General features: G+C 43.2%; 1 protein-coding gene across 2 annotated transcripts in view; it reads left to right on the top strand.

Annotated features, from left to right (window-relative positions):
* The window catches only part of LOC137378098 (tyrosine-protein phosphatase non-receptor type 1-like), a 169,902-nt gene that overhangs the window by 143,397 nt on the left and 12,945 nt on the right, over positions 1-13,560 (top strand). For both annotated transcript variants that reach the window (XM_068048193.1, XM_068048194.1), the window contains one exon: positions 288-425. In XM_068048193.1, coding sequence (XP_067904294.1) covers positions 288-425 — 138 coding nt within the window. The remainder of the gene's footprint in view (positions 1-287; positions 426-13,560) is intronic.

Here is a 13,560-nt window from a genome sequence, read left to right as displayed (position 1 = left end):
GAAAGCAAGGTGCTACATTCTAAACTCGCGAAGCTTTTTTGGTCATGCTGCTACTTATGTGGACTTCTAAGTAGTAACTGCATAGAAAGTTTGGAAATGTTTTATTTCCATTAATCCTCAAACTTAAGTATCCAGAAATAACAATGTTTATTAAATGTCAGCTACTTTGACAGTAAGAATATGCTTTGTCAAAATATAACAAATAGTGAGTTCACTTTTGATAGCAGAAAGCATTAATGTTGGCATAAGATAAAGCCAACTTTTATCAAATTCCCTTTTAATTCTAGGTAAAATGTGCACAGTACTGGCCAAGTAAAGAAGAAGTGGACATGATATTTATGGACACAAAATTTATACTAACATTGATTTCTGAAGACGTAAAATCATACTACACTGTACGGCAGTTGGAAGTGGCAAACCTTGCAGTAAGTGCATCAGCTGATGTTGAATTTGGGAACTTCAGCTTTTGAAATATAACTTTTTCCATTATGTGCAGCTCCCCATGGTTAATAGTATTGGCTTAATTTCCACTGCAGAATTTCCATAAGGACGGATGACCAAAATTAGACCAAAGATGAGTAAAAGTGTTATATTCAACATTATATGGAATTTTAGGGTATGCAAACCTTTATTCAATATAGTTTTACTTTGAAGACCACCAAATTGAAAAGATTTCTCATGTCTATGGATGAGGGAATGGATGTGAAGATAACATGAAAGGAAAGTGTACATGTGAGATTTTTGATGTAATGCGTCACCTAATGGAAATGGTTTCTTCAATCAGAACTAATCAGTAAAGAAGGAAAGTAAGAACTTGAATTCATATAGAGTCTTTTATAACCATGGGGAATCCTCATATCACTTTGCAGGCATCCAGAATTTTCAAAGTGTAGTCACTGTTCTGTAGGCAAGTGTGGCAGCAAGGTCCCACAGAAAGCATTTTCCAATGTTCTTCAATACTCTCCAAATCTTCAAGGGTATCTATCTTAACTTTGAGATCTAGGTAAATGTGCAGTAACACCTGGGTTAATGAAGCAGACTTTTATAAATTATTTTTATCTACAGGATTTATCCTATGCTTTCATTGGCTCTTGCCTTCAATCAGCGAATGGAGCATCATGCCTTCAGACTTCATTTTAATTTTAAAACCATTAAATGAATTTACAATAATTTTTCCACACTACAAATGGAAGAACAAAAGATTCACAGCCTTAAGCACTAGACTAACCCTTTATAAATAACTTTTACATTATGCCATATTTCTTACTGCCAGTGCCAATCTACACTATTTCTTGGAGGTTTCGAATAGAATTAATTGTTTTTTGTGTGCTCTTGGAGTTTTAAACTGACTCTTGAATTTTCAAACCAAATCTCTTCAAACGGAGCAATTCCTTTTGTATCCCAGAAGACTGTAATGGACCTTTTTGAATAACTGACTGTTAAATTTTAAATACTGTTAATTATTTGCACTGACCATACAGTAATGTTTGAATTATTATATTCAACCAGATAGCCAACAAAAATTGCAGTATTATATTGAGCTGAACTTTGTGCAAGTATTCAGTTTTAAAAAATTGCTTATGTACTTTAGATTTAAAGGAACAGACACCAAACCACACTTGACCAAAAATGCTTCGTTTTTGTGACACAGAAAATGAGATAAATAACTAACCTATTTTTGACGATTTTGGTTCTGGAATTAGTTTTGAATAGCACCACCTTTTACATTCGTCTGAAGCATTCCATCCTCATTTTAGTTTAATGTTTCATCTGCAAGACTGCACCTCTGATGGTATTTCACTCGCACATAGCCTAGATTGTGTACTGAAGGTGTAAACCTACAACTCTGACTTGAAAGTGAAAGTGCTACACTGAGCCAAACCTACATAGTAAAATTGTATAAACTTCTGGAAATTTGATAACCAGCAGTCTATTCCATCATGTTTAATTTACATGGCAAGTTGGTTGATCAAGTCACTTGTAGAATAATACATGCTTCTTGGTGAAATGCAAAACAGCAACCTAGTAAATATCTAAACATGGAATCCTAAATTTTATAAATGGGAGTATACAGTAGAAAATTAGAAAAATAATGCTCAACCTGTACAAATTATTGATTAATCTTCAGTTAGAATATGGCCAGCAATTTTGGGTGCCTTGTTCTAGGATGAATTTGAAGCCAAGAGAGTGCAGAATTATTTTATTTTGACGATGGTACCAGGGAAGAATGGCTTTAGCTAGGAAAGATGAGAAAAAGTAAAGTATATTTATTCCACTGGTCAGTACTAGAGGGCCAATTTAAGATCATTAGCAAAAGATTGAAGGGAGAGATCAGAATAATTTATTTTTATCGAATCATTTAGAATGTGGAACATCCAACCAGAAATTATGGTGAAAGCCAAATCAAATACATTTTTAAAAAGTGGATAAATATTTGAAAACACAATATGGCAGGTTATGGCTTTTTTTTTTTGAAACTTTGATTCAATGATTTCTTGAGCTGCAGGAATGTTGGAGTCACTAGATGTCTTGAGTCTCAAATTTGAATTATTGTCATAAATTCGCTAAGAGGTTGCGATTATTTGTTGTGAAGTGTGCCTACAAAATTCTTTCCTACAATTGATACGGAGGTATTGCATTGACCATCATCTGAGTTTAGTCCTGCATGTAGAACCTGAAACGTTACCAGTTGTTAATAGGAAAATTTCGTATATAATGGTTTTTGCAGTAGGACAGTGAATATCAGATGTAGCTACAATGTAACACACCAGTAAGGGACACTGTAGCTATCACCTAATTTGATATCTTTTTAGAACCAACTGTTCTAGCTGTAGGTGTCAGCTTTGACTTGGTAGCATATTTGCATCAAAAGGTCACGAGTTCAAAATCCACTGTAGAGACTTGAACACACAATCTTTGCTTTAGTCTAGTTGAGGAGGGCAGCATTGTCTGACATGCGATCTTTTGAATGAGACATTAAACTAAGGTTCTGTCTGTGCTCTCAATTGATGTAAAAAAACGTCTGGTGGCAATATCTGAAGAAGAGCAGGGAATGTTTCCAAGCCAAACTTTATCCTTCAACCTACATCACTAAAACAAATTGCTGTTTGTGAAATCTTACTGAGAGTAAAATGACGGCCACGTTCTCTACATTACAACAGTGACTACACTTCAGAAGTACTTCATTAGCTTTGAAGCACTTTGGGATATCCTGAAGTTGTAAAAAGTGCTATATAAGTGTAAGTGTTTTTTTCTTTTGTGTTATAATGGTTAAGCTGCCAGAATGTTCTAATGAGTAGGGTCTAAATAAGTCAAGAGCCATCCATATGGCAAAGGTGTAAAATAGCAGTCATATTTATTTTTATTTCAGCAGTTTGTCTATTTTCTTTTCTTCCCAAATAAAAATACTTCTATTTATAGACTAATGGATGGAAAAAGGCAAGTTACACATGATTGTACTATAAATAAGAAAAAATACATTTTGAGAATAATGACCTCCAAGATATGGTGAAGCTTTTAAGCCAGCGGTTTGGCACAAACTAGGAACTGAACACTGAGACTTTCTTTTTAAAAAGTAACAGTTAATAAGTCTGATTATGAGAAAATATTAAAGTTACATAAAATTAAATATTACCATTAAATTCTAGCTATATTCCAATCTGATAAAATATTTTAATCTCTTATAGCTTTATCGACATCAGACTGCCTTCAAGCCAGACATTTTTCCAGACACGCAAAGCAATAATGTTGTATTTGACTATGGCTCAGAAGGGCCAAAGTGTGTCTGTTTACAGAATTGCCAGTTTTTAAAAAATGAACATGTCCCTCTGTTTGGTGTAGTAATATGACCATTTGAACTTGTGTTAACCTGATACATGAAAGAGTTGCTTTAAGACAAAGATCTTTCTGTGATTTTATTACTAAAATTCAAAAACCTGTTTTTCCCATCTCCTTGTCTCGATCCCTCACTCCATAAACATGTCCAAAGAGGGACCAGGATGCTTTAGAATAAACTTAATCAAAATGCAATGCTAAGTTCATGGTTTTGTATTTATTAGCAGTTTTGGAAATTTATTTGAGTGATAACATCTGATTGCTTTGGTGATATTTTCTGGTTCACAATTAGTAGCCTTTCTTCTTCTTTGGCCTCCTTATCTCGAGAGACAATGGGTAAGCACCTGGAGGTGGTCAGTGGTGTGTGAAGCAGCGCTTGGAGTGCCTATAAAGGCCAATTCTAGAGTGACAGGTTCTTCCACAGGTGCTGCAGAAAAATTTGTTTGTCGGGCTGTTACACAGTTGGCTCTCCCCTTGCGCCTCTGTCTTTTTTCCTGCCAATTGTTAAGTCTCTTCGACTCGCCACACTTTAGCCCCGCCTTTATGGCTGCCCACCAGCTCTGGCGAACGCTGGCAACTGACTCCCACGACTTGTGATCAATGTCGCAGGACTTCATGTCGCGTTTGCAGACGTCTTTAAAGCGGAGACATGGACGGCCGGTGGGTCTGATACTAGTGGCGAGCTCGCTGTACACTGTGTCTTTGGGGATCCTGCCATCTTCCATGCGGCTCACATGGCCAAGCCATCTCAAGCGCCGCTGACTCAGTAGTGTGTATAAGCTGGGGATGTTGGCCGCCTCGAGGACTTCTGTGTTTGGAGATATGGTCCTGCCACCTGATGCCAAGTATATCCTACCAATCTAATTAATGGAAATGTTTTCTGACTGTATTTAATGGAATATCTAAGTGTCAGCCCTGCTCAATTCTCTGTTCTGAGTTCAGCCGTCGAGTTCAAGCCCCACTCTAGGCTGACACTTCAGTGGAATACAAGTCAGAAGTGTGCTTTTCAAATGTTTGTCTGCCTGTTGTTCATCTAAGCATAAAAATTCTTGGTATTCAAAAACCAGCAGCAAGGTTTCCTACTGTTCAGGGCAGCCAATTAGCTGGTTCGCTTATTTACTATTTGTGGGATCTTGTTCCATATATGTTGGCTATCATGTTTGCCCATGTAACGGCGACATGACGATTAGATATGAAGCACTTTGGGAAATTGAGGGGATGTGATCAGGTGTTGTATTAATACAAGCGCATTCTTCTAAGAAAAGTTACTTGAGTCAATACACATGACAAACTGATATAATGCCTGCAGGGCACTGGACTTTTAATTTTTTGGGTACATGCCGGGTGGCTTAATAAATGTGGGACAGTTGTGATTAGCAGTAATAAACTTTGTAGCATTCTGTTGCTTTGTACTGGAAACTGTTGCTTTTAAACTTCTGTCCTGGAAAATATTGCATCTCTCTCTCATAAGTGCATTAGTGAACTTCAAGTTTCAATCGTTTTTTTTTTCCCCCTCATTTCCCCATGCCCATAAAAGAAAGGATCAGATTTTCTTCTGATACAAGTATATAGTCCCTCAGATAATTGACTTGCGTCATAATCCCAAATTCTGTAGGATTTGTACTTTCGTTCAGCCACTCACCTTGTGAAATTCATGTGATTTTTTTTTGGGGGGGGGGATATTTTTGTACATATGACAGATGAAATTTAATGCAGAGAAGTGTGAAGTCATAGTTGTACAGCACAGAAAAAGGCCCTTTGGCCCATCGTGTCCGTGCTGCACATCAAGCAGCTAACTATTCTAATCCCATTTTCCAGCACTTGGTCCGTAGCCTTGTATGCTATGGCATTTCAAGTGTTTATCTAAATACTGAAATGTTGTGAGGGTTCCTGTCTCTACCACTTCTTCAGGCAGTGTGTTCCAGATTCCAACCACCCTCTGGGTGAAAACATTTTTCCTCAAATCCCTTCTGAACCTCCTGCCCCTTAACTTAAATCTATGCCCCCTGGTTATTGACCACTCCGCTAAGTGAAAAAGTTTCTTTCTATCTAACCTATCTCTGCCCCTCATAATTTTGTATACCTCAATCATGTCCCCCCTCAGCCTTCTCTGCTCTAAGGAAAACAACCCTAGCCTTTTCAGTCTCTCTTCATAGCTGAAATGATCCAGCCCAGGCAACATCCTGGTAAATTTCCTCTGCACCCTCTCCAGGGCAATCGCATCCTTCCTATAGTGTGGTGCCCAGAACTGTATACAGTACTCCAACTGTGGCCTAACTAGCGTTTTATACAGCTCCATCATAACCTTCCTGCTCTTGTATTCTGTGCCTCGGTTAATGAAGGCAAGTGTCCCATATGCCTTCCTAACCACCTTGGCTTCATGATGCATTTTGGTAGGAAGAATGAAGAGAGGCACTAAAAAATAAAGGATACAATTCTAAAGAGGGTGCAGGAACAGAGTGACCAAATGTTCTATGTGCACACATTGTTGAAGGTGGCAGGGCAGATTGAGAAAGCTGTTCATAAGGCATTCGGGATACTGGGCTTTATAAATAGGGTACAAAAGCAGGGAAGTTATGGTGAACCTTTATAAAACACTGGTTCAGCCTCAACTGGACTATTGTGTTCAGTTCTGGGCACCACACTTTCGGAAGGATGTGAAGGCACTGGAAAGGATGCAGAAAGGATTTTCGAGAATGGTTCCGGGAATATGAGACTTCAGTACATGGATAGATTATCAAAGCTGGGACAGTTCTTCTTAGAGAAGATTTAGAGGATATTTGATAGAGGTGCTCAAAATCATGGGGGGTCAGGACAGAGTAGATAGAGAGAAAATGTTCTCATTGGTGGAAAGCTCAAAAACCAGAGGACACTGATCATGATTGGCAAAAGAACCAGAGGCAACATGAGAAAAATCTATTTCACGCAGTGAATGTTTGGGATCTGGAAAGCGCTGCCTGAGATGGTGGTGGAGGCAGATTCAGTTGTGGCTTTCAAAAGGGCATTGAATAATTTTCTGAAGATGAGATTTTCAGGGCTACAGGGAAAAGGTGGGGGAGTGGGACTAGCTGAGTTACTCTCACAGAGGGTTGGTGCAGACGTGACAGGCTGAATGGCCTCCTTTTGTGCTGTAACCACTCTGATTCCAAATTCCATCTATGCAAACACAATTTCCTTCTAAACACAACTTCCTAAACAGAAGCTACAATGGGTGGATATCATGATTTTTTTTCCAGTGATCCAGACTAGAAAATAATGGGTTGCAGATCAACAGAAATTCTCGCCTTGAAATTAAATTGGAACCTTTTTTTTAGTTTGTTCGGTCAATGACTAAATAATGGCTTAGTTGGCATCGCTCTCCTCCTGAGTCAAAGGTTGAGTGCAAGCCCAACTACACATTTGAGCACGTAACATAGCTGACATTTCAGTGAAGTACAGACAGATTGTTCCATTGTCACAGTTGCCATATAATGAGTGAAACATGAAACTGAGATCCTATTTGCAGGTTCATGGTCATTTATAGCAAATCAGGAGGCCATAAAGTAATCCAGTCAATCTCACTCCCCTGATCTATCCTTGTAGCCCTGCAAGTTTATTTCCTTCAAATGTCTATCCTGTTTCCTTTTGAAATCATTGATGGCCAATGCCTCCAGCACCCTCGTAGGGAGCGAGTTCCAGTTCATTACCATTCGCTGTATGTAAAAAAAAAAAAGCTCTTCCCCACATTTCCCCTTGCGTCTCTTGCCCAAAATCTTAAATTTGTGTCCCTAGTCCTTGTGCCATCAGCTAATGGGAACAGTTTTCCTTGTCCAAACCTCTCAATCTTGTACACCTCCATCAGGTCTCCTTGCAATCTCCTCCGCTCCAAGGAGAACAACCCCAATCATGTGACAGAAACCATACCATGGTAAATTTGATGAAAAGCAGAGAGTTCTCTGTCTTGGTCAGTATTCATCCTTCAACATCAAAACAGCTGATCACTTTACCTAATAACTGTTGGTGCTACCTTTCAGTGCACAGACTGGTTACGGTGTTTGCCTACAAAAATAATTACGCTTCAAAACTAATGCATTTTGTTTTTATTTGTTATTGGGGTGTGGGTGTTGCTGGCAAGGCCAGCATTTATTGCCCGTTCCTAATTGCCCTTGAAAAGTGACAGTGAATTGCTTTCTTGAATCGCTGCAGTCCATGTGATGTAAGTACACCCACAGTGCTGTTGGAGAGGAAGTTCCTGGATTTTGACCCAGCAATAGTGAAGGAACCACTGTTAGAGTTTCGAGTTGGGATGGTGAGTGACTTGGAGGAGAACTTGCAGGTACTGGTGTTCCCATGCATCTGTTGCCGTTGTCCTTCTAGGTGATAGAGGTCGTTGGTTTGGGAAGTGCTTGTTGAAGCCTTGATAAGTGCTGCCACTGTGGTGCAGGGAGTGAATGTTTTCAGGTGTTGGTTGGGATGCCGATCAAGTGGGCTGTTTTGTCCTGGATGATGTCGAGCTTCTTGAGTGTTGTTGGAGCTGCACTCATTAAGGTGGTGGAGAGTATTTCACCATACCCCTGACTTGTTCCCTGTAGATTGTGGGCAAGTTTTTGGGGGCATTCAGGAGGTAAGTTACTCGCCGTAGAATTCCCAGCTTCTGAACTGCTCTTGTAGCCACAATATTTATGGCTGGTACAGTTAAGTTTCTGGTCAGTGGTAAGCTCCAGGATGTTGGTGGGGGATTCAGCAATGGTAATGCCATTGAACATCAAGGGAAGATGCATAGATTTTCTCTTGTTGAAAGTGGTTATTGCCTGGCAGTTGTGTGACGCAAATTGACGTTCTCAATCTGGTTTTTTAAAAAAAAATTAATTTGTTGATCTGCTAGCATCAGTAAGCTTTGTTTCCACCCTATTCATATATTATCATAGATTCCAGTAGATCTTGGTTATAATGCATTATTTGTGATCTAGCTAAGTGCAGTTTGTTTAGAGAACTCTGGAGTCTCAGTTCATTGAACAGTGCTGCTTTTTTTTTAATGCCTATGAAAATGTGTACTATTTACATTTAGAATTTCTGCTTTCATTACAATATCAGCCCGGAACTTGCAAAACAAAATTTGAGATTGAGGAGCTGGGAAATATAACCTGGTAACTCTGGTTAGCAGTTGTCGTCAACAACAACAACTTGTATGTATATAGCACCTTTTAATGTGAATTGCCTTGGGATGTTTTATTACAAGAGCTTTCATAAAGCCAAATTTGACACCAAGCCATGTAGGGCGATAATGGGACAGATGCCCAAAAGCTTAGTCAGAGGAAGGTTTTAAAGGAGGGGTTTAGGGAGGGTTTAGCTCCACTGTCAGCTGGATGGCGACCATGAGCGCAGAGTCAGCCTGGAGGACGCTGATATCGAGGAGGCCATGCAGGCTGTGGGCTGGCCCGCTCGCCAGGGTCACTACCCCCGCCGGATGCTTCCCCTTCCCCCCCCCCCCCCCCGCACCCCCTTTCCCCAGCCCCTCCCCCTCTCGCCCCCTTCCCAGCTCACCCCCCACAACCCCTTCCCCCACCTCCTCCCTCCGCACCCCCCACACCACCACCTTCCCCCGGCACCCCGTCCCCCCTTCCCTCTCCCTCCATGAAATCATACAGCTTACTTGTTAGCTCCTATCCCTGGGCAGGGGCCCTCACAACCCCACTGCCTTGTGGGCATCTCGGGAGAGACCAAGGTTAAGGGAGTAAACCCTAACAGAAAATCCGGAGCGGAACCCCGAAGGCAGTCACATGTCACCTTTGGTATGTTTCCGTCAGTTCCTGCGGCCATACCGGTGCCAAATGTTGTGCTCTGCACTCCTTTGGACCCCACCAGGAAGGCTGAGAGGGGGGTTTTGACACTCGGGCAATTCAAAACCTCCGTACATCTGCCCGGACATGCGCCATGGAGAGGTCACTCCATAGTCGCCTCACAGTGACCAAAACCACACGGAAGGCATCAGTTACGGGTTATATGTCCAGCTGAATAGGCGTAGAGATTGGGCGCCACAGGTTGCCTTTGTGTGTGGGAGAGGTCATCGCATCTCACTAGACAGCTACCGTCCGCCTAAAACCGGGCAGCCCCCGGTCAGTAAGGTTCTGTCCCGCCACAGTCCACCTGCTTCAATGTGTGCTTGGAGCTCGGTCATTGCCTGACAAGTGGACTGTAACACCGCACCAAACAGCACGACAAAAAAAGGAAATAAGGTACCCCCAGCCCATCGTTTTGCAAGCTGGAACATCAGAACTGTGTGTCCTGGCCTGTTGGAAGACCTTACATAAATCGACAATTCTCGGAAGACCGCCATCATTAACAACAAGCTCAGTAGACTCAATGTGGACATTTCAGCACTTCAGGAGACATGCCTCCCTGTGAGCGGATCTCTAAGAGAGCAAGACTACACCACTTTCTGGCAGAGTAGAGGTCTGGAAGAACCAAGACAGCATGGAGTGGGCTTCGCCATCAGAAATTCTTTGTTCAGCATGATAGAGCCACCTTCAAATGGCTCGGAACGCATACTGTCCATCCGACTGTTCACCGCCTCTGGTCCAGTACACCTACTCAGCATCTATGCTCCAACACTCTGATCCCCACCTGAAGTTCTACGAGGAACTCCATAATATCATTAGTAGCATTCCCAATACCGAACATTTGTTCCTGCTGGGGGTCTTCAACACCAGGGTTGGGGCCCACCATGACTCATGGCCTTCCTGCCTTGGGCGCTATGGCATTGGAAGGATGAATGAGAATGGAGAGAGACTGCTGAAGTTATGTATCTATCACAACCTCTGCATTACCAACTCGTTCTTTCATACTAAACCCTGTCACCAGGTTTCATGGAGGCACCCAAGATCACGTCGTTGGCACCAGCTGGACCTCATTGTCACAAGGCGAGCCTCTTTAAACAGTGTTCAAATCACACGCAGCTTCCACAGTGCGGACTGCGACACCAACCACTCCCTGGTGTGCAGCAAGGTTAGACTCGAACCAAAGAAGCTACATCACTCCAAGCAGAAGGGCCGCCCGCGCATCAACACTAACAGAATTTCTTATCCACAGTTGTTACATAAGTTTCTAAATTCACTTGAGAAAGCCCTTCAAAACACTCCTACAGGGGATGCAGAGACCAAGTGGACCCACATCAGTGACTCCATCTATGATTCATGCAGACTGGTTTCAATCTCACTTTGAAGAGCTGGCACCTGTCATAGCTGCTAAGCGCATTGCACTGTTGAACTACAAGAAAGCCCCCAGCAAGTTAACATCCGTAGCACAAAGAACAGCCAGGCACTGCGCAAATGACTACTGGCAACACCTATGCAGTCGTATTCAGTTGGCCTCCGACACCGGAAACATCAGAGGAATGTATGATGGCATTGAGAGCTTTTGGGCCAACCATTAGGAAGATCGCCCCACCGCCCCCCACCCCAAGTCTAAATCAGGGGACACGATCACTGATCAACGCAAGCAAATGGACCGCTGGGTGGAGCACTACCTAGAACTGTACTCCAGTCTCTGCCAGTCATGGATGAGCTGGACGAACAGCCAACAAAATCGGAACTCAGTGATGCCATTGATTCTCTAGCTAGTGAAAAAGCCCCTGGGAAGGCTGGCATTAACCCTGAAATAATCAAGAGTGCCAAGCCTGCTATACTCTCAGCATTCCATGAACTGCTTTGTCTGTGCTGGGATGAGGGAGCAGTACCACAGGAGATGCGCAATACCAATGTCATCACCCTCTATAAGAACAAGGGTGACCGCGGTGACTGCAACAACTACCGTAGAATCTCCCTGCTCAGCATAGTGGGGAAAGACTTCGCTCGAGTCATTATAAACAGGCTCCAGAAGCTGGCCGAGCTGTGTCTACCCTGAGGCACAGTGTGGCTTTTGAGCAGAGAGATCCACCATTGACATGCTGTTCTCCCTTCGCCAGCTACAGCACAAATGCCGCGAACAACAGATGCCCCTCTACGTTGCTTTCATTGATCTCACCAAAGCCTTTGACCTTGTCAGACGTGGTCTCTTCAGACTACTAACAAAGATCGGATGTCTACCAAAGCTACTAAGTATCACCTCATTCCGTGAAAGGCACAATTCAACATAGCAGCGCCTCATCAGACCCCTTTCCTATCCTGAGTGGTGTGAAACAGGGCTGTGTTCTCTCACCTACACTGTTTGGGATCATCATCTCCCTGCTGCTCTCGCGTGCGTTCAAGTCCTCAGAAGATGGATGTTTCCTCCGCACAAGATCAGATGGCAGGTTGTTCAACCTTGCCCATCTATGAGCGAAGACCAAAGTATGGAAGGTCCTCATCAGGGAACTCCTCTTTGCTGACGATGCTGCATTAACATCTCACACAGAAGGGTGTCTGCAGAGACTCATCAACAGGATTGCGGCTGCCTGCAACTAATTTGGCCTAACCATCAGCCTCAAGAAAACGAACATCATGGGACAGGACGTTGGAAATACTCCATCCATCAATATCGGCAACCACGCTCTTGAAGTGGTTCCAGAGTTCACCTACCTAGGCTCAACTATCACCAGTAACCTGTTTCTCGATGCAGAAATCAACAAGTGCATGGGAAAGGCGTCTGCTGCTATGTCCAGACTGGCCAAGAGAGTGTGGGAAAATGGCGCACTGACACGGAACACAAAAGTCCGAGTGTATCAAGCCTGTGTCCTCAGTGCCTTACTCTATGGCAGCGAGGGCTGGAGAACGTATGTCAGCCAAGAGCGATGTCTCAATTCATTCCATCTTCGCTGCCTCTGGAGAATCCTTGGCATCAGGTGGCAGGACCATATCTCCAACGCAGAAGTCCTCAAGGCAGCCAACATCCCTAGCATATACACCCTACTGAGCCACCAGCGCTTGAGATGGCTTCGCCATGTGAGCCGCATGGAAGATGGCAGGATCCCCAAGGACACATTGTACAACGAGCTCATCCCTGGTATCAGACCCACCGGCCGTCCATGTCTCCGCTTTAAAGACGTCCGCAAACACGACATGAAGTCCTGTGACTTTAATCACAAGTCATGGGAGTCAGTTGCCAGTGATCGCCAGAGCTGGAGGACAGCCATAAAGGCGGGGCTAAAGAGTGGCAAGTCGAAGAGACTTAGCAGTTGGCAGGAAAAAAGACAGAAGCACAAGGGTAGAGCCAACTGTGTAACAGCTCCCGACAACCTATTTTTGGCAGCACCTGTGGAAGAGCCTGTCACTCTAGAATTGGCCTTTATAGCCACTCCAGGCGCTGCTTCACAAACCACTGACCACCTCCTGGCGCTTACCCATTGTCTCTCGAGACAAGGAGGCCAAAGAAGGGAGGGAATTCTAAAGCTTTCAGCTGAAAGCACAGTCACCAATGGTGAAGCATTTAAAGTCGGGAAGACTCGAGACCAGATTTAAATGAGTGCAGTATCCTGGAGAGTTGTGAGATTGGGAGGGGCGAGGACATGGAGGGATTTGAAAATGAGGATGAAACTTTTTTAAATCGAGGCATTACTTGGCTGAGAGCCAGTGAGCGCAGGGTTGATGGGTGACTGGGACTTGATGCGAGTTAGGACACGGACAGCATAGTTTTGGATGACCTCAAAATTACGAAGGATAGAATGTGGGAGGCCGGCCGGGAGTGCGTTGCAATAGTCAAGTCTAGGGGTAAAGGTATGAATGAGGGCTTCAACAGCTGATGAGCTGAGGCAGGGCTGGAGTTGGGCAATGT

The sequence above is a fragment of the Heterodontus francisci genome, chromosome 16 (genome assembly GCF_036365525.1).
Source record: "Heterodontus francisci isolate sHetFra1 chromosome 16, sHetFra1.hap1, whole genome shotgun sequence".
Taxonomy (NCBI): Eukaryota; Metazoa; Chordata; class Chondrichthyes; order Heterodontiformes; family Heterodontidae; genus Heterodontus; species Heterodontus francisci.
Note: the sequence above shows the minus strand (reverse complement) of the source record. Positions and strands in the feature narration are given on the sequence as shown.